Source organism: Macrotis lagotis, chromosome X, assembly GCF_037893015.1.
Source record: "Macrotis lagotis isolate mMagLag1 chromosome X, bilby.v1.9.chrom.fasta, whole genome shotgun sequence".
In the NCBI taxonomy this organism is placed as follows: domain Eukaryota; kingdom Metazoa; phylum Chordata; class Mammalia; order Peramelemorphia; family Peramelidae; genus Macrotis; species Macrotis lagotis.
Genome location: NC_133666.1, coordinates 562,182,596 through 562,205,680, shown reverse-complemented (window position 1 = coordinate 562,205,680; position 23,085 = coordinate 562,182,596). Strand labels below are relative to the sequence as shown.

Genomic DNA, 23,085 nt, shown 5'->3' with positions numbered 1-23,085 from the left:
TTAGTTATTAGAAAAGACATAGTTCATTTATATGTTTGTATATATTATTCTTCATATTCATATGTATATCCTTTAGTGTGAATATTATCCATGTGTAAAGGACAATGTACTTTCAACAATGATGTCTTCTACTACTATAACTTCAATGAGATGTGGGGTGACATGCTTTTAAGCAGAAGCTTTAGGTTGGTTTAAAAACAAGGAGACAAGATCATACAAGGTAAGCCTCACACAAAGAAGCTCTAGCTATATCACAAAAAGATAGTCTGTAGTTGACTATTGTGAGGGCATTCTAAACACTGATTTTTTCAGATCTTTCCAGTTCCTAGAACAATGCCTGTAATATAGTATTAATACTTAATGAATAATTGCTAATTAACTTATAGTTTAGTTGTGCTATCACACATATGGACAGTATTATAAACACTTGTTGACCTGCAAACCTTAATCTAACATAGGGAGTCCAATAAGGAACCAATAGTTATCAGATGACTTGTCCTTTCTGGCATTGTCCATTCAGATAAATTCTAGGAGTAACAAACCCATTTGAGCATTATTCTAGCAGGGACACCTTGATCTGCCAAGAGACATGCTAAATATAGAATGACTCATAAAAATTTCTTCTGAAAAAAGAAAGAACATTAAGGTCCTGCAGTTCCAGAATTGTGAATTGCTTGGTCTTGTGTGTCTTCTACAATCTGCCTCACTATCATTATGCTATGAGTTCCTACCTGCTATTTCCTACTCTGTACCTCTGAGTTTATCTATGGGAAAACATGCTGTTTGTGTTTGGAAAAATTATTTTATAATTATATTTGTTGTTATATCATTTAAAAAATGCCTTTGCTAAAGATCTAACTGAATCTATTTGGTTGATTATTATGCAGAAGGACATTGTTGGGGCTCATGAGTTAGTGTTTGAAAGCAATGAGGGACAATTTGAATTACCTCTAATCCTATGTGGACTATCAGGGACCCAGCTGTGGGACTTGATCAGAAAGAGTACAAAAATCGTTTTTAACTCTTCAATGGTGAAATTATTGAACCCTAGGGAGCCTCCTTTTCCAACTGCACTTTTTACCTTCTGCCTGGAAGATTTTGATTATCTTTATCCTCTAGAACTGTTTTTTTAAACAATCCTGAGAATGTCTTCTATTCGATGGTTTTAGAATAAAATTTTAGCAAAATAATTTTGAAACCTCAGGCTCTGAGTGATTTCTTGTACCAGATACCCAATAATGCCCAAGATCCAAAGTATATCTCAAAAAGTCTATGCTATAAGAACAAAAACATTTATATAGCACAAGGAAATAAAGCCAAAACTAAACAGGAAATTAAACTCTCCATGTCCACTTCTTTTTTTCTCAACACAGGTAAATTGCTGTTATTGTTTAGTAGTTTTGTGTCTGAATTTTTGTAATCCAATTTGGAATTTTCTTGGCAAAAATCCTGCCACTTCCTTCTCGAGTTTATTTTACAGATGAGAAAACTTAGAGTTAAGGGACTTTTCCAGGGTCACACAGCTAGCAAGTATCTCAGATCAGATTTGAAGTCAGAAACATGAGTCTTCTTGACTCTAAACCCAGTACTTGATTTACCTTCTCAGTTTTATCAAAATTTAAAAGTGTAAAAACAAACATACAGAAGAGTATCCAGTAGTTTCCACAATCATTAAGAGTTTATGAGAAGGGGTGGCTAGGTGGCGCAATGGATAGAACATCGGCCCTGGAGTCAGGAGTACCTGATTTCAAATCTGACCTCAGATACTTAATAATTACCTAGCTGTGTGGCCTTGGGCAAGCCACTTAATCTCATTTGCCTTGAAAAAACCATAAAAAAAGTATATGAGAAAGTGTGATTATTGCATAGGTGAGAGACTAATTCCAAAGCATGGTACTCTTGAGATAGGTAGTAATTAATTATCAGGAAAAGTAAATTTTCATATGCCTAATATTGTTCTTCCCATTCAGCATCATTATTATTTGTTATTATTATATATCATTTATAATGAATGCTACTGTTTCTGTATAACTGACAAGATTAGTGACCAGTGACAATTACATACATTTAAAAACTTGAGCTCATGTCATTACCTAAATAAATGAATAAATGAAGGAGTGAATGAATGAATAAACATACGAGTGAATGCTACATAACAGGCTGATCTGTCTACCATTTTTCCACAGCTGCTACAACATTTGGAGTTCCATTTCAATGCATTCTTTAAGCATTTCTTCTGTCCACTCTGCTTCTGTCAACTCCTCACATAGGAGCTAATGTACCAGAGAAGTCAGGATCTTGCCCTCCCCATGGGAGGCATCTACAATCTCCATCAATAATGAAATTCAACAGCTTTCCCCAAGAGGAAAAGGGTACAATTAACTGGGTTATAAGTCACAGTGCTGCTAGAACCTAAGGGCTTCAGCGAATGAAACTGGTCTAAGCCCAATTAGAGGAGTCAGTGCATTTGTCTCCTCTTGGAACAACTCTGCTCTTACGGATCCCATCAATTCAGTATAAATCTGACTGATCTTATCCATGAAGTTAATAGAAAATTGCTCACAGTGGGCGATTGCCACCTCAGTTTCCAAACAGAGACAGATGGAATTTCCCAGATGGTTTGTCACTGGAAAGAGCTGTGCTGGAAGAAACTTCACAGAATTCATGGTAGAGAAGAATACCTCCCTGGCCTTCAACCATATCAGAGTGAAGGCCCTAAAAACTCTTTTTGATGAAATCTAAATTATAATAAATGTAACAAGATCTCAATATCTCCTCCCTAATTGCTTCTTAGGTTATGTTTTGTACTTATTAGTCAGCATGAGTATATTGTCTACTGTCCTGCATAGCTCTTACTGCAATTCACAGTCACTATTCTTTAAAAATATACAAGCTAATGAAAGAGAGAGAACAAAATTTAGCATATAAACACATATTAATCAAGGAGGGCAAAACAGTGAGTATGCTGAGAGGTTAATTTAGAAAATCTACTTGGAACTCGATTTTAAAATAAATATTAAGTAATATAATTTGCTGGGAAGGAGTTTAAAATGCAAGTAAATTTTAAAAGTGATTAAGGTAGGAGTGAAATATATATGTATTCTAGATATGTATGTGTGTGTGTGTGTGTGTGAGAGAGAGAGAGAGAGAGAGATTATAATGATGATGATAATGAATTGACTTGTGAATAGAAAATAAGTTTACTTAACTACAGTAAAGAATATGATCCATTATGTGGAGAAAAACAAAATGGCAAAATCCCTTTAAAGTTTAAATAACACATGCTTTAAATTGCTTTTAAGAGTAAATGGGAGTTACTCTAGGATTAACAGAAGACCTCTATGATCAAAATTATGTTTGAAGAAAATGATTCTTGTTGGTATATGTATTGTAATATGGAGATATGGAGCAATAGAGAACCTGGAAAATACTGGAATACTCTAAACATGTACTTTTTAGAACATCAGAAGGACATGTGACTATGGGAACAGAAAATATAATGCTGGGAACAAATAATGTGGGAAATCATAAATGGTTCCAGGATTGGTAATAAGGAAGAAAGCAAAAAGAGTTTAGAAAGTGAGTTGAGTACTGTGACAAAGGAGAAAAAAGGAAAAAATAAATAAACCTGTGAATACTGAGAATTCTGATACAGCAAAAACTGATACAGCATGTGAAATGAACTGAAGATAGGAGGCAAGCAGAGAAATTAAGACTCATTTTAGGAGGCAGTCTACAGTTCTGTGAAGGGGAAAATAATCACAGAGAGCTAAAAAACATATCCTCAAATATAATATTCCCAAAGTCAACTCTAGAAAGAGTGTGGGTGTGGGGACAGTGGTCCTAGATTTAGTCAGAATGTCATTATTTATTTTCATTAGAATACTTTTGAAAGGAGTTTTTGGGGAGAAGAGAAGAACAAATTGCAAGAAGTTCATAATGATGAAAGTAGAAAGGAAATGGAATGCAAAGATGATAACAGTAGGCTAGAAGCAAAAATAGTTTGGAGTTTAGAATTGGAAAAGCTTGGGCTACAGAGACGTCTTCCACATGTATTCTTTTCCTCCTTGATCTTTTTTTTTCCAAACAAGATGAAGTTAAGAATAGCTTTAAACCTTCAAAGGAGATAGGATGCATCTTAGTGATATGCCTTCATCATCATTGTGTCATTGTGGCTCTCCTTTTACCAAATTTCTGAGTTTATCCTTTCTTAACTCCAAAGTGTGAATCTTTCCTGTTTTTAGATTTCAATTACAACTTTGAGTCCAATAAGAATCAAAGAAAAACAAATTCCAAAGGAAAGAGAAATAATTGTAACTAATGAGGCAACTAGAAGGTACTATGAATAGAATGCTGGACCTGGAGCTAGGAAGTTTTGTGATCCTGTCTCCATTTTTCTCTTCTGTAAAAGTGGATAATAGAAGAAGTAACTATATGCTCAGATTATGAAGATCAACTGAGGTATTATCTGTAAAGCTCTTTACAAACCTTAATTCTGTCATTTTAGTTATGTCTGACTCTTTCTAACCCTGTTTGGGATTTTCTTGGCAAACCTATTAAAATGGTTTGCCATTTCCTACTCAATTTACAGATGAGGAAACTGAAGCAATCAGGATCTCAACTTGCCCAGGATAGTATAACTAATAAGTAGCTAAGGGTGGATTTGAACTGAGTTCTTCCTGACTCCAGTTTAGTTGCTTTATCAAAGGCATCACCTAGTGTCCCCTTACAAACCTTAAAGTATTATATAAATGCCAACCATTATTATTGTCATTATTGTTTCTTTTTAAGAGGGCTATTGATTTTTTAAACAGCATTATTTTTTGAATAATGTTAAATAGATATTAGTTTCTGAAGAATCTTAATGGGGGGGCAGCTAGGTGGTGCAGTGGATAGAACTCGGGCCCTGGAGTCAGGAGGACTTGAGTTTGAATCCCTGCCTCAGGCACTTAATAATTGCCCAGCCATGTGACCTTGGGCAAGTCACTCAACCCATTTCTTTAAATAAATAAAATTTTAAAAAAAGAATCATAACTAAAGGTCAGTCAAAAGGCAATAGAAAGAGTCATGGTGGATATGAGTAGGTTGTAACACATTACCAGTCATGAATTGGGGAATAAAATTAACCTAAATTATGGCAGTAATGAGATGCATGATTGGAAATGGTAGCCAATACTGTAAAGGATTATTGATGACCAGTCCACCTGCTCTACTGGTCACATCATAACAATAGAATTAAAGGAAGTCTCCATTTCTTTTTGGTCCCCTACCCCTACTTCCAGACTCCACCACTGAGGATTCATAGAGGAATATTAATAACAATTACCCAGGTTTGGAGGACATGAATGGGCTGAAATAAGCTACTAAAGGTATTATCTCCAATGTATAAATCATAAATCTTTCTATTTACATAAAGAGTAATAGTTATTTAAAGTGAAATAATTGTATGGCTATACCACTAAAATAATCATCCTTTTCAGTGAAAAAAATCAGATGTTTCATATTATGTACCCCAAACATCTAGTTGACTTATTTTGATTTTTTACCTAGTTATATTGGCATTTTGCAGACAGCTGTATAAAAAGACTGAAAAGATCCATTTGTATGATAAATAACTAGAAATTTCTTGCATATATGTAATTTAAAGAAATAAAACCATATTCAAGAAACTGATGAAATTGGCTTAAACTAATAAATTATTAAAAATGTTAATAATAGATGAATGATCCTCGAATTACAAATAGCAAACCTGGAGGAAGCCAAGTGGTCCAGTGGACAGAGTGTTAGACATGGAGTTAGAAAGACTCATCTTCCTGGGTTCAAATCTGGCCTTAGACACTGACTAGTTGTGTGATCACACAGAGATCATTTAACCCTTTTTGCCTTGGTTTCCTCATCTGTAAAATGAACTGGAGTAGGAAATGGCAAATCATTCCAGTATCTTTGCCAATAAAACCCTAAATGGGGTAATGAAAAGTCAAAAACAACTGAAAAACAAAGATCAACAACAAAAAAGCTTATATTCCAAGAGTAACTTTCTGTCCAACTCATCATTTCAATCTCTATCAGATCAAAATGTGAACAGACAATATTTCTGAAATTTTTAAACAAGATGCCATAATCAATTTGGCAGAAGATAGAATCAAGAATGCCTCTGTAATGAATGGTCCACATCCTATTTATCTGGTCTGGGGAAAAAAACCAAGCAAACAAAAAGATTATAACTGAAGGAGGTTGAATATTGATAATGTATCTCAAGCTAGGAATATGAAAGATCTGAAGAGGATTTGATATCTGACATGATGACTCAATTATTTTATTGAATTAATTATTCTACAGACTCTCTTGAGCCAAAACTAGGAGTGTGAATTGGGTAACATTACTTCAGTTCACATTAATGCAATTTATTTAACAATTAAATTTGGAATACTCTAAATTCTGTCATTTAACAGAATCTCTCCATTTCAGATTTAATTCTAGGCTGAGTAAGGAGGGGTTAGAAGGGGTTAATTTTCTTTTGCATGTGTAATAAAAGAAATAAATCTGGGTTTGATATATATCTTCAATCTTAGTTCAAGTCAGACATCTGTAATAAAATAGTTAAAGTTCTTCAACTGTTCAAATGTATTTTAAATAATCATAACAGCTATCTTGCTGAATGTAAAAGAAATCATCCCCTATTAACATCGTACTCTGACACAATTGTCTTTTGGAGGTGATGGCTATGACAGCACAGAATGAGATATAGTAAAGCAACTATTTGACTAATTGGATACACTGCTCCAACCAGGAGTTGGAAAATTGTTGTTGTTCAGTCATTTTACAGTCCTGTCCCACTTCTCATAATCCTATTTGGGGCTGTCTGGGCAAAGATACTGGATTTACTCCTTCATCTCATTTTACAGATAAGAAATTTGAGGTAAAGTGACAACAACTAGTAAGTATCAGAGGCCAGATTTGAACTCCAAAAGAGGAATCTTTCTGATTCCACCTTTGGGACTATATACATTATGCCATCTAACTACTCTGGAATTTCGAAGACCAGAGTTCAAATTCTACTTCAGATAGTCACTGGCTGTGTGACCCTAGGCAAATCAATTGACATCAGGTTCAAGATTAGTAAAATGGAAATGATAGCACCCACTTTCAAGGTTGTTTTAGAAGAGGATGAGAACATATGTGTAAAGTATTTTATAAACCTTAAATGGTTATAGAGATGCTGGCTATTATAATTATCAAAATGGAAAAATTTCATGGAGGAAACTAAATATGAGTCAGGTATATTTATCTGAAAACCAGCCATTATAAGCAAAAAGCTAGCCATTAGGTGATAATTTTGTTGTTACTGTTGTTGCTGTTGCTGTTGCATGGATGGATGGATGGATGGAAGGATGGATGGATGGAGGGATGGAAGGATGGATGATGGGAAGAAGGGAAGGAAGGATATCAATGCAAATAAACAAAGCCTTCAACTAATGTGTAAGTTATGGGGCAGGAAGGTAGCTGTCCTTAGAATCAGACTAAACTTGAATTTAAATCCAGGCTGAGACACTTGATGGGTGAAATTGGGCAAACCATTTAACCTATCAGACTCCATTTCCTCATCTGAGAAATGGGGATTATAACATTTTACCCTCATCATGGGTATGTTGTAAGACCAAATGAAGAAACATTTAAGGCACTTTACAAACATTAGAGCACCATATAAATACAAGTTGCTATTTTTGTCACCTCAGAATCACAAAATCTAAGAATTAGAAGGGATAATTAGCTTAATTATTTACCTTGGCTCTACATAATGCTGTCTCTAAAACTGAGTTTAAAGTTCATTAAAAACCTCAGAAATTTCCATCTAAACTATAATATAGTCATTTTTTCTCAAGCAAATTTTTTTGGTACATAAGTATTAGATTTTACCACTTATTTTTTATTAAAGGTTTTATTTATTTTGAGTTTTACCATTTCCCCCCAATCTTACTTCCCTCCCCCCACCCCCACAGAAAGCAATTTGTCAGTCTTTACATTGTTTCCATGTTTTTACTACTTATTAATACTAAGTTTATCTTTTTTTAATTAATCCAATATCCTAACCCAGTAGTTCTTAAACATTCTAGTCCTAAAAACTTCTTTAAACTCTTTAAAATTAGTATTGATATAATAGAAATTTTGTTTATGCAGATTTTTATTGTAGTATTTATTGATGTTTACTATATTAAAATTTAAGCTGATATATGTTTTAATTTATTATTAAAAATAACAATACATCCATTACATTTCCATGTAAATAGATAATTATTATTTTATATATGAAATATGTTTCCTGAAACAAAAAAACCCAATGATTTAGAGTGGCTTTGTTTTCTATATTTTTTCCAAATCTCTTTGAAGTCAGGTGTAATTGAAGGTAGCTGGATTCTGTTATTTGTTTATACATTCAGTTTGTTTTAGTATGTTGTTTTGGTTGAAGGACATAAAGAAAAACTTCCCCCAAACAGAAATAAAGTTAGAAAAGTCAGATGTCATTTAATAGACAAATATTATCTTAGAACTATTATGAAAATAGATTCCCTGAAAAGGTACTGGGCACCCCAAGGCATCCTCAGACCACAATTTGAGAAATTGATATTCTTGCTTGTCAAGATATAAACTCTCCATATTCAGTATTTATTTAACTATGCAAATGTATTTTTTTTTTTGCTGGAATCTTTGCTGCCTGGGATTTTTTTTTTTGTCTTTGTATTCTTCGTTCGTAACATAGTGACTTGCACAGTTAGTGACTGATAAGTGTGTCTGCTGAATAAAATGTTCTAGAATTTTGTCTAGGATCCATGTAGACATCACTGAAATTTCATTCCTGTTATTTTCCTCTTTTTGAAAAAATTTGAAATATCAAATACAATTTTAATAATTAATCTTCCTTTTTTATATATGTTACTGACCAATTTAAATAATATTAAATTATAACTATTACCAAAAAGCAAATACTATTTATATGAGAAAATTAAAAGGAATTTTTAATAATAGGAATTTTTAAAAGAGGTAAAATTAACATTTACTTAAATATTTCATGGAAAAGAGTGTGAGTTATTATCCTTTAACATAATAAAATATGCAAATATCTTACAGGATTAAAAATATATTTTATATTGACCAATTCACTTTAAAATACCTCAAGGTGTCTCTAATTTAAAAAGAAAAACTATAATAAAATTCCTTTAAATAAAGATTACAGACAAATTAAAATTCCCCTCAAAAACTAAATTTATGTCAATGTCAAGAGTTTCAGAAAATCAAATTAACAAGGGTAAGATATGCTTAACTGATTTTCCAAATTTATTATTCTTGAAATTTTCCTTCAGAAAAGGAAAATTTAAATTTGGTAAGAAAAAAATTATAGGGGATTTGAATAAAGGCTGTGTCTAAAAGAGAGTCAAAGACAATGAAGATGAAAATTGTTACCCATTTTGCAACAGAAGTTGGTGATAAAGTTAAATTGCAAGAAATGAGTATTTTTTTAGACGTGGATAACGTGGGAATTTGTCTGTCTGACTATGTAGCTATACTTTGAGGGCTTTATTTTTCATTGCTAATTATTTTGGTTCTCTTTTTGGATTTGCTCAATTGGGAGAAGAACTTAGTTGGCAGATGACAGAATAATCATTTATATTTCTTCTTAATTGAAACATATAAAGAAATTGGGTATATGTGAATAGAGAATGATCCAAGTGAAGATTTTTTTTAAAAAAACCCAACAATATGAAAGTAAATACAAAAGAAGTTTGAAATAAGCATTTGGAAAATGGGGAATTTTTCTTCATTGAACAGGTAAGGGTAGGAAAGATTCCATATTCCAATATAAATAAAACTAGGAAAATATTTTGAAATTTCCAACTTCTTTAGATTCAACATTTTAGCTTCAACTAGTTGTAGTTCAGAAACATTTAATTTCACCAAACCTCACAATTTTGTCAGCATGGCCTTTTATTTCTAAGTGTACACAGTTTAAGTAAGTATACTAAAATACTTCCACCCACATCCATCATTACAACATGAAAGTGATTTGGTATCCTCATCATCATGAGAGCCAGATACTAGCCTTGGTAGTATTTACCCAGCTGGAATAGTATGGATCTACAAAAGAATTGCATGCTTATATTCTGAGGATAAGTTTTATTATAAAATTTCATTATCTGTGTTAGTTGTGTGCAAGGTCTCTTAAAATTACTGGGATTTCAAGCAATAGTTCCTCGAAATTTCAAAGCAATAATAAAATTTTCTCTTTAATTTGGCATATATGGTCTTTCAAAGAGCATACCATAAATACCTTTTTCAGGTTAAAATGTATTAAAATATATTTAAACTTATTCATAAGTAGGAATTTTTCTAGAGTATCAATGGTATCCTAGAAATTAAAAATCTAAATAAAAATAGATAAAATAATAGAGATAAAAATGATTATTGCTAAAAAGCACTTCCTTGTAGCAACTGCAATATTTCATGAAAATTTCAATATATCTAAATAACAGCATAATATTATATAGATAATTCAGAAAATTGAATTTTAAATATAGACTATCATTAGTTTGATATACTATAATGGAAAAGATCCATAATCTCTTATGTCAATAATACACAAATGAAATGTATTTAATAGCAGGTACTACTTCAGTAGATAGTAACAGCTATAAGGAATGACTGGATCAAGGTACTATAGATTGTGCTAGTATTTTTCTAATAAAGAAGGAAATACACATATCACAAACAAACTAGGTTTAGACTAAACTGGACCTAAAGTTTGAAGTTTTTGCAATCATTTCTTGCCTGCAAAGAATGCAGGAGCTCTTCATTAGCTAGAATAATAAAAGTCAAAATGGTATCCTCTGGGTGAACACAAATAGAGGCAATCAATTACCAAATGCTATTCTGGGGTCATTCGACTTGAAGTATCTCCATCATAAAAATTTTTATTGGAATCCATAAAAATAAAGTGATGATTCTTTCTTTCTTTCTTTCTTTCTTTCTTTCTTTCTTTCTTTCTTTCTTTCTTTCTTTCTTTCTTTCTTTCTTTCTTTCTTCCTTTCTTTCTTCCTTTCTTTCATCACAGATCCTTTTGGCAGTGTAATGAAGTCTATGAATCTTTTCTCAGAACAATATTTTTAAACAAATAGAATAAAATACATAAGACTCCAGGGGCAGCTAGGTGGCACAGTGGATAGAGCACTGGCCCTGGAATCAGGAGTACCTGAGTTCAAATTCGTCCTCAGATACTTAATAATTGCCTAGTTGTATGGCCTTGGGCAAGCCGCTTAACCCCATTGCCTTCCAAAATAACCTAAAAAAACAAACAAAAACAAAACAAACCAAAAAAAAAAACACTTGGGCTCAAATTCTACCTTGGTACTCACTGTCTGACCTTGGGCAAGTCATATAAATTCTTTATGTTTCTTCATCTGTACAATGAAAGTTTTGCACTAAATGATTTTTTTTAGGTTTTTGCAAGGCAAATGGGGTTAAGCAGCTTGCCCAAGGCCACACAGCTAGGTAATTATTAAGTGTCTGAGACCAGATTTGAACCCAGGTACTCCTGACTCCAAGGCTGGTGCTTTATCCATTATGCCACCTAGCCGCCACTAAATGATTTCTAAGATTCCTTTCTACTCTTGATCTATGATCCTCTGATCCTCATTGAATAGAGATTCAGACATAAAATTCTTTCAAATAGCCTTTATAGCACCACTTTTAGTCCTCTGGATCTCATATATAATCCACATATTTGATGACAGACACAAATTGTAGAATATTTTTTCTTGGCTATCTATAAAACTATAGAAGTAGCACAGTTCCAGACATATTCACTGTAACAAACTGAGAAAGATTGTACTTGTATATGACCAGATCAAGAGTTATGGTTGGGAAAACTATGGGACCAGTATATCATTTTATATTTAAAAAGAATTGTTCTTCAGTAATAAGGATGATACTATACAATCTCAATTCATAGAGAGAGTCTCCTTTGGCTTAGGAACCCCTTGCTGTCTTCACAGTTTATGTGTATATACATATATATATATATATATATATATATATATATATATATATATATATATATATATATATATTTCCAAAGAATCAGTTTTAGGCAATGGTATTCATTCTTTTTATATATTTATATTTATATTAAATATTTATATATTTATATTTGTTCAATTTGTTTATTTTTACATACTTAAATTTTTGTTCAATTATCTTAATATCTAAATATTTTTATTTTAACCCAGGATTATTGTTTTCTATCTTGTAATAAATCCATATCACACAATCTTGCACACACAATCTTGCTGATTCTGCTTGTATCACTATTGTTGGTTTGTATTTTTGCTTGTGTATGTGCTTCCTTCTTAGTTTTTTTTTTGTTTTGTTTTTTGCAAGGCAAATGGGGTTAAGTGGCTTGCCCAAGGCCACATGGCTAGGTAATTATTAAGTGTTTGAGACCGGATTTGAACCCAGGTACTCTTGACTCCAGGGCTGGTGCTTTATCCACTGTGCCACCTAGCTGCCCCTTAGTTTTTTTTTCAAAAAATTGTCTTTCAAAAAAATACAAGTATGAATCTATGATTTCCTCTGAAGGTCTACTCTCATGTGCTGCCTCAAAGTAGAAGTGATCTTATATTATAGAAAGTCATCCCAGTGGCACATGAGCTCCATCAGTTCCTACCAAGTTGGAAGGTCATTAAGTTCAAAAACAGACTACTGTTGGAGGAAATACCTTTTTAAACTGGGTCCATAGAGTGATGATGTGATGTGTATGTGTCTGCATTTGGACATATCAAATCTTATTTTTTTTGTAATCTACTAAATCAGGTCAGGGGGGTTATAAAAAGGGGCAGGAGGAGGTGTTTGCAACCTACCAACAAATTCACTTCCTTTGAAGTATTGAAGCACAGCAACTTAATTCAGCCTTAAAATCAATAGTAATTCTTCCTTCTAAATTTTGAGGACAGAAATTCTTATTTTTTTTGCATGTCACAAGCCTTAGTGTCAGCCTGGTTGAACCTATGAACCTAAGATGAAAAGGGATAATTCTACTGAAATAAAGTTATCAAAATATTTTAAAAAACATGTTCACAGATATCCCCAACTGAAGGAGATAGAAGCAATACCTATGGTACAGAGTATGAGTTATTTTGATCCAAATTCCTAAACAAAAGAACTAAGGTCAGAAATTAGAATTCCAATTGTCCCTGGTGTTACAGGTTCAAACAATATTACCAGAGTATAACAAAGTTGTTTACTTATTTCTTGTTCTGCATGTAAACCAGAATTGTATGACAATTAATTTGTGTCATCTTAAAAATAAAGGCAATTGTATATGTTATTAAATGTGAACAGTATTAGCCTGGCTAAGGAGATAAAGCAAGAACCTTATAAATTACCTTACTAAACAGCCATTTAGCATGATTAACCTATTCCTTTCTAAACTCTGAGTAGATTACTGTCAGAGACGAGCCACTTGGAAAAAATCCAAGCAGCTCTGTCCATGAAAAGCAACAACAAACCGGTTTTAAGTGATTTCATTGGGAGGCAACCAAAGATAATTCCTGAGGGACAACAAAAGTATTCAGAGTCAACTGTCTCTTAGCATTCACATACCAAGGTGTTATTATTCAGATCCATCTTCCCAGCAAAAGGCCCCCATGTTGTTCCAACCGGAAGTTGCTGCCGACTCTGAATTTTGCGCTCCCCATCCTTCTGGACCACCTCCAACTCTCCTGCAGACAAAGAAAACAAGCCATGTTTAGAGTACTTTCACTTGTGCCTTGACAACAGCCACCTCTGTCTTTGTGTTTGTTTTACATGAACAATGTTCTGAGGACCCATATAATGAGAATTAATTATGCTTGTCTGAAAAACAACTGATCTTGTCATCCTGAGGAAAGAAAGAAAGAAAAAACGAAACCTTTTCCTTATAATTATATTCAAATTTAGCTTATGGAGTCCAATTCCTTTCTCCATCTTTTCACACACATTATACTCTGAAAGCATTTCTATTTAGCAAGCCTTTGAGAATCAGAGGGAATAACCCTTCTTCAGATGGCTTTGTTTCAGGGCTAGGGAATGGAAGAAGTAGGAAAACATATTAGGGTTAAAACCCTTAATATACTTGCCTGTCAAAGTAACTTTAATGGGACACTCAATGTGAGTTTATTTACTTCACAATAAAGTACAGGGAACCTTTGGCAAATGAGGATCCCTCATAACTATTGGATAAAAAATTGGTAGATATTTTAGAAACCCCTCTATTATTTCCATAGTTCACTATTACCTTAGATAAGAATAAGGAATGTATTCATTCAACAAAATAAGTATTGTAATATATATTTCTTAACAATACCCTTCATTTTGGATATTCTTAGCAATAGAAATAATAAAAATTAAACTATAATTATTTAGTTAAGAATTGATCCTCTATCTTCATATGTCCCCTGGAATCCTATTGAATTGAAATCATATCAATCATTTACCTTCTCATCATTTTTCACTATCAACCACAACTAACTGATGAAAGAGTGAGAAAAGGGGAATTTTTTTTTAGGTTTTTGCAAGGCAAATGGGGTTAAGCGGCATGCCCAAGGCCACACAGCTAGGTAATTATTAAATGTCTGAGGCCAGATTTGAACTCAGGTACTCCTGACTCCAAGGCCAGTGCTTTATCCATTATGCCACCTAGCCACCCCCAAAAGGGGAGTTTTTCAGTCTCAGAATTAATAAACACAAACTGAACAAGTCCCAAATGGTGTCTTTAGTCTCTTTCTTCAGTTGTTTAATTAATATAAATAGTGATACAATCCCTTTTCCAGGGTTTTCTAATTTCAAAACATAACTTTCACAAAACATTCATTATGTTTCCCTGTTAAGTGATATGTATATTCTACATACTTGGGGTTGCACCAACTATACTGAAAAGGTAAACATGTACATTCACTAAGTTTATTCTTACATGAAAATTGATCTCACTTTGAGGAAAATTTTTTTATTCTGAATTGCTACTGCTGCTAAGTGGTGTGGTGGATAGAACACTAGACCTGGAATTGGGAGGACCTGAGTTCAAATCCAGCCTCAGACACTTGATACTTCCTACCTGTGTAACATTGAGCAAGTCACTGAAACCCTGACTGCCTCACATCCAGGGTCATCTCCAGTCATTATGATTCCTGTCTGGCCACTGGACTCAGATGGCTCTGAAGGAGAAAGTGAGGTTGGTGATTTAGCACAGCACCCATTACTTAAATCCAGATGATATGTTATGGCATCACTTCCCTGAAATCATGGTCTTCTTTGAGAAAGAAGGACAAATATCAACTACTGCTCTTGATGTTGTTTTTAACAGCACAATCCAGTTCTATATGGGACTTAATACCACAATTCCAATCCTTAATATAAAGCCATTGAAATGTGAGCCGATAGTGATTTAAAGTATTCTTCAGCAGTTTTGATATCTGTTAACTATTATGATTGAATATACTAAAATCAAAAAAGTCCACAGAGAAAATACAAACTAAGTAAGATATTTGGACAGTGAAAAAAATCTAGAAGCAGTAATTCAGCAAATGACATCACCATTACTTAAATGCAAATCCACAAATCTACTATTTAGTTTTATTTTGTTTTAATTTTTTGCCCATATTCTGACCCAAAGTAGAAGACTTGCTCATGGTAATCCTCAAGTTTCCCCCCTACCTACTGGCTCCTATACTTGATAAATAGCATTTTAGTAATAACTCAAGATTATAGAATATGAACATATTAACACAACCATAACTCCTCTATCTGGGGCAAATTATTTTGTTATCGGGGTTTGGAGGACAATATGCTGTGAATGTACTTGTTCTAGGAATGGGGAAAGTTTATTCCCCAGAGAGTCTAATCAATGCTTAGAGTATTGTCAATCTGCAACTTTTGGGAGGAAGTTGAAAAATCTATTCCCCAGAGAATCTTATCAACATTTATAATTCAAACATCAACCTTTGGGAGGAGATTGGGGTGAAAGTTATGGAAGATATACTCCATAGAAGAGCATCAGACAAAGGAACGTTGCAGTGGGACTGGCCCTCCTTTTTCACTCTCCCCAAGTACTAGTACTTGGCCCTTTAGGGTTATTTTCTATTTTCTATTAGTAGGCCCTTACTACTATTATTGCTCTCCCCTCCAAACTAGACCTTCAGAGAACATGGCTTTTGGAGCTTAGGCTCTTGGCTCTGAAATCCTTTGACTAGCATTTTCATCTTAATCATTTCATCTTCATTCCTATTGCCACACATATATTCCCACCTCTGGAAAGAGTGGGTTAATGAATGTCTTGATCATTCCGTTCACCAGTCTTTGTAACTTCATAGACTTTAACTCTCTTCTTTGATCTCCACTCTGTTTAAATATATTGTCACCCACTATACAATACAAGCTCCTTGAGGGCAGGGGCCATCATGCTTTTGTTCTTGTGGACACAGATCTTCAGACAGTATTTTTTTTTCAGATATGTCTGACCCCATTTTGAGATTTTCTTGGCAAAGATGGTGGAGTGAATTTTCCTTCTCTTCATTGTCCTTCAAAAAACTGAGGAAAATAAAGTTAAATGAACTGCTGACAATCATACAGCTAATAAGTAACTGAGGCTGGATTTGAACTCAGAAAGATGAGTCTTCTTGACTCCAGGTCTGGCATTTTATCTATTGGGTTTCCCAGTTGCCCTCTGAATAGTAATTAGCTCATGGGGTTTAATGACTTGCCCTAGGTCACACAGCAAGTAAGTATCAAGTGTCTGAGAATGGATTTGAATTCTAGTTCTCCTGTCCCCAGGGTTGTTGCTCTATCCACTGCACCACTTAGCTGTCCCATAATTAGCACATATTAAGTGCTTAATTAACACTTTCTTTTCATCCATCTATTCTCTCTCTCTCTCTCTCTATATATATATATGTCATATATTTCTATATTTTGATAAATTTGTTCTTCCTATCATTAGAATAAAATCTAGAGATCAGTGGGTGTTTCTGATTTTTTTTCTTTTAATCCTTAGTGCTTAACCCAGAATCTGCACATACTAACTGTGCTTTCTTGACTGATTCTCAAGAAAATAATGAGAGTAAGGAAGACAGCCAGGCAAAGCATTATCAGACCCCAATTATATTATAAAGCAGTAGCCATCAGAACTATTTTGTAATAGTTGAAAATCAGACAAGCAGAACAGTGTAGCAGACTAGATAAGGAAAAACCAGAAACAATCAAAACCAGCACTGTGATGTTTGATAAACCCAAGAACATAAATTCCTGGGGGAAGGGGACTATTTTTGACAAGAACTACTGGAGAAATTGGAAAGAAGTTTTACAAGTATTTCTTTTATACCAGTATTTTATGCCATTTACAGAATATAATAAAATAGATACACAGTAGATGGGTCCATCCAAGGAAAATGATAAATGTTTGATGGACAATGGAATACAGACACATAGATTCACTGTTAGTAGACCTGAGAATAAGTTAAACCATAGTGAACAGCAATTTGGAATTATAAACAAAGTTACTAAGGAGTCTATGCTCTAGCTCAGTTTATAGAGTTCTGGCCCTGGAGTCAGGAAGGCTCACTTTTTCTGAGTTCAAATGTGGCCTCAGACACCAGTTGTGTGAACTTGGACAAATCTCTTGACCCTATTTGCCTCAGTTTCCTCCTCTGTAAAATGATTTGGAAAAGGAAATGGTAAAATACTACAATATATTCACCAAGAGAACCTCAAATGAAGTTATATAGAATTGGACATTACTGACCAACATCAACACGCTCTTTATCCAAGCTAAATCTCTTCTAGACCTATTGAGTATAAAGTGGAAAAATGTGATTAGAGAAAAAGGTAAAATAATACCTAGAGTATGAAAATATAAATAATAGTTGTTTCATGGTTGCAAAAATCAAACTGGAAAATAAAAGGATGGTCCATAATTAAAAAATGGCTGAAAATATTGTGGCACATGATATGTGATAAAATATTATGGTGCTGTAAGAATTGAAGGAATAGATGATTTCAAAGTGGCATAGAGGGGCAGCTAGGTGGCACAGTCGGGGCAGCTAGGTGGCACAGTGGATAAAAGCACCAGCCCTGTAGTCAGGAGCACCTTGGGTTCAAATCCGGTCTCAAACACTTAATAATAATTACCTAGCTGTGTGGCCTTGGGCAAAGCCACTTAACCCCATTTGCCTTGCAAAAAAAAAATTAGATTACTCAAAGTGGCATAGAAGGAATCATGTTAACCAATGAGGAGGGAAATAAACAGAATTAGGAAAAAATTATTCTAAGGCATCAATATCATAACAATTAACAGTGTTGAAGATCTCTATAGACTGAAGAAGATTGAAATAAGAAGACAGGAAAACAATTTATATGATAACAACAGTGTAAAGACAAACAACTTACAAGAACCATAAACAGTCTGATGATCTTTCATGATTAAAAAAATAATCATGAAACATACTTTCTGCCTTCTAACAGAAAATCATGAATTTAGGGTACAAAATTAGAAATATGTATGTGTATTTATACGTGTATATATGTATGTGTTTTGCACAGTCAATAAAGGATGTGTTTTGATTATACATTTGCTATTAGGAATTTTTTTCCTTCCCATTATCCTACAAAATAAGGTGGCCATAGAATGATAAAAAATAGATTTTTTGCTAATTTTAAAAAATATTTCAAAAGAGAGATGGGAGAGCTATAGATGTGTAGGGCTGCATACACTTTCAGGTGTTTTCATTGAATTAATAATTTAGCATAATTGCTTTACTTCATTGAAAGACAGTTCTTTTGGAGTGGAGTGATCTGGCAAAATTTGCAATGTAAAACAATGCACTTTGAAAAACTTTAAAACTTAAAAAGATTAATGAATTCATACCCTGAATATAAAAGGTCATAAAATTTAGGGAAAAAAAAGACAGGAGGTATCATTTACAACTGACAAGACATTGAATTCTTAATGAAACACAGGACTGAAGAGATCATAAAAGATAGACAATTCAATTAATGAAACACAGGACTGAAGAGATCATAAAAGATAGACAATTCAATCACATAAAATTTCAAACCTTGTCCATGACTAAAATCAATGAAGGGAAAATAAGAAGATATTGTAAATCAAAGAAAATATTAGAATTAAATATAAAGATAAAATCCTGATATTCAAGATATTAGAGAGTTAAGCCAATTATGTAATAGCAAGAGAAAATCCAAGAGAATGACTAAATGAAAATATAAGCCCAAATCACAAGCAGTAAGAGAGATGCAGATTAAGATAATTGAGATTTTACTACACACTCTCCATATTGTCAAAGATAACAAAAAATTAAAAAGGAAATCATAACTATGGGAAGACAGGAACACCAATGCACTGTTGATGGATATGCAAATTGACCGTCATTTTGGATATCAATTTTGAATTGTATCAGAAAAGTAATTAAACTGTTTGTAGTCTTTGACTCAAGGATGTAATGTGACTATTGAACATAAGTTCCAAAGTTTAATATATGGCAAAATATTCTTAGTCACATGCTTTTTGATAATGAATTCATTGAAATAAAATGGATGCTCATCACTTGGGGAACTGCTATAGGGATATAATGGAATATTATTAAATGGTAGGAAATAACCAATTTGAGGAATCCAGAGAAATATGGGAAAATCTATATAAATGATGCAGAGTAAAATAAGCAGAACCATATATATATATATATATATATATATATATACATATATATGTATAGTATGCATATGTATGTGTATGTTTAAACTGTTTTAAACCGTTATAAATTGAAAGTACTAGCGAACAGATAATGAAAGACATCTCCTTCTTAAGGGTAATGAGATGCGAGACTGCTTTGAATTGTTGTATTCATTGTCTTTGAGAAGTTCATGTTAATTTTCCTTCTTTGTTTCAATATTGGATTCAATAAGATAAGAAGGTCACCAGAAATATCTGTGATTGATATAAAATACATCAGTGGAATATATTTTAAAACCCTCATTTGCTTATAAGAAAATTTATAATTTTTGTCATATAGAAATATTAATATATATACATATTTTTAAGCCCTACTATATAGCTGATATGGTAGTCATGTGAGGCTGGTATTTATTTTTATGTTTGCATTTATATCCTTCACTAAAGTCATTATCTTTTGTCTCACATGGCATAAAGGCGACCTTGTGTTCTTGAAGTTAATGACAGAAGAATATAAGCTCTGGTAGGCCCTCCTTGGCTAAAAAAAGCTATAAATAAAGGTCAGCTGGTGGATAGAAATTATGTCCTCTGAAAATTAGCCTAGCTGAGTTTGGAAAATTTTGTCACCAAATTTAATATCAATTGATGGATATGTTTTATGCCAAAAATAACTCTAAGAAATTGAAAATATCTACTATCATAGAAGGTTTGTAATCTGTGTCAATGCAAGGATTATCCATACCAACAAGATTACAGATTCTTGAAATACACATTCACACATATTTATGTATATAAATGTGTACATATATATATATATATATATATATATCTCCATTAAAAACATAGTCTAACAACTCATCAATTATGGAGGTGACTTTGGGTTCTTGAAGATTATGCCAGAGATATTCACAAGCTAAAAAGTTTTGAAAATGCACCTTTGGATGCTTGAATTTTTTTTCATTTTTTGGGGGGGCATATAGTGGGTGCTAAATAAATGCATATTGGTTAGTTCTTCATGAACTACCCTCCTCAGATATCTATTCATTTCCCATCAGACTTCTTTAACTTCTGTACCATCTCTTCACTGCTTTTTAACTTTCTGTTATGTGTTGTCTGCTTCTATTAGATAGAAAACTCTATGAGGGCAGACTCTTTCTTTTGCATATTTGAATCATTGGCAATTAACAAAGTGTCTAGCAATTAGTAGGTGAATAATAAATGTTTATTATCTACTGAATTGATCACTACAATAAAATAAAAGTCCTCAGCCTGTTATATAAAGTCCACAATAATAATGGATTCCACTTACATTTCCATTCTTATTTTATAATGTTCCCCTTTTTTTAAACTTTTCATTACCTGGATAAATTGGTCTTCTAGCTCTCTCCATATATGAAGTTCCATCTCTCACATCTCTTCCTTTGTTCAAATAGCACCCTAAATCTGGAATGTATTCCCTGCCCATCTCTGCCACATTGAATTTCTGGCTTCCATCAAAAGACATGGCTCAGACACCAACTCCTACACTAAAACACTTTTGAGTCATGAAATTTCCATTCTTTGTCTGTTACAATTACTTTATAACACTTTATATTTTTTTTTTGCTTTGTTGCAAATGCATTGTGCTCTCCCATTCTTAAAATAACTTTAGTAAAGAAAAGTTAGTTTTAGACTTGGTTTCCCCAGTGTTTAACAGAGTGTCTATACATGTTAGACTTAATAGGTTTAATAAATTTTATTGAATTGAATTGAATATACCTTTCTCAGGAGTTCCTCTATAAATTATGATCTAATGCAATGGTGATTTTCAATCCTACGGGTCCATACTGACTCTGAACAACTTTGAAATAAATGACAGAGAGAGTGTGCCTTTCTGCATAAAGATGAAGTGTAAAGTATTTGCCTGCTTTTGCACACTAAAAAGCAGCCATGTCTATGGACATGTCACATTTAACTGATACCAGAGGAATCATGAGAATCTTTGAAAACCCTTTTAAAAATAATTCAGGCTCCCTTTCTGCCACTGACATTTTTCATTTGAAAAGGGTTCAGGCTCAAGTCACACAGTGACTCCTTATCTGTACCTGTGGATTTACAAGCAGTCCTGTCTTTTAATGGATTAAGAACTACAAACTTAGGGCAGATCACAAGGCGATATACAAATACCTTCCAAAGTTTTGAAGCCATCTTTGACTCTGCATTTTAATTTTAACTTGGCAAAAAATAATCACTTCCTGAGATCTTTGAAGAGAATTTAATAGACACACAGGTCCCTTTCCAGAAATTCTATATCAATCTTTTCTTTTCTAGAATATGACCATGCTCTTATAATGACCCACAGCAAAGTTAGGAGAAAGCCTTCCTGTTATCAAAGTCATTAAATTTATATACATCATTGAATAGAGAACTGAACCTTAAGTCAAGAAGACCTGAGTTTAAACATGATCTCAGACACTTACTGCCATTGTAATGCTGGGCAAATCACAACCTCTGCCTGCCTCAGTTTTCTTCTCTGTAATATGGTGATACAAAAGCACCTACTTCTCAGTTGCTGTATTAAATAATATGAATGAGAATTAAATATCATTATAAAGTGCATTGAGAAACATCCTAAAGTACTAAGTAAATGCTAGCTATATTGTTGGTTTTGCTATCTTATCTTCCTAGTAAAGCATGAAGGTTTTTTCTTTTTCAATTTTTTTTAATGCTACAATCTCAATCTCACTCCTCTTCTAAGAATATCTATGCATCTAGTGTAGTATCTGACATATGGTGGTTATTTACTAAATCCTTTATAAAAGGTTGAGTGATAGGAAAGGTAAGACAACTGTACACATGAATGAAGTATAAGGTTAAAGTTACATAAAGATTCAAAATGCTATTAAAGTTATGAGGATATATATCCATCTACTTGACATCAGGTCACAATCTTTTTTTTTTGATTCATTTACATATTTCATAATGGAAATTTATACCTCTTCAAGTAATGCCATTTTTACTTATCTGCATATATGGTGTGACTAATAATAGTAGTAGTTTACATTTATGGAGAGTTTCCAAAGTGTTTTGCAAATACTCCTAGAATTTTAGTAGAATCTAAGTTCTCCCACCCCCTCAACCTATAGAAGTCTCTTTCACAAGTAACTCCAAAAGTGTACTCCCCTAAAATGATGAATTCATCCAAGATTTGCCTCTTTAAAGCAATATTTTGATGTTCAAAGGAGTTGTTCTCTTGCATTTTGTCCTAGAAAGGATCTCATACTTCATAAAGGGTTTACTAGTTGTTAATTAAGGTACTAAGACATTAGCACCTCCCCAAT

The 23,085-nt window shown here is 33.1% G+C and overlaps 1 protein-coding gene across 2 annotated transcripts in view; it reads right to left on the bottom strand.

Annotated features, from left to right (window-relative positions):
* ZFPM2 (zinc finger protein, FOG family member 2) overlaps positions 1–23,085 on the bottom strand; it is a 600,402-nt gene that overhangs the window by 298,631 nt on the left and 278,686 nt on the right. For both annotated transcript variants that reach the window (XM_074200962.1, XM_074200963.1), the window contains one exon: positions 13,651–13,769. In XM_074200962.1, the coding sequence (XP_074057063.1) occupies positions 13,651–13,769 (119 nt within the window). The remainder of the gene's footprint in view (positions 1–13,650; positions 13,770–23,085) is intronic.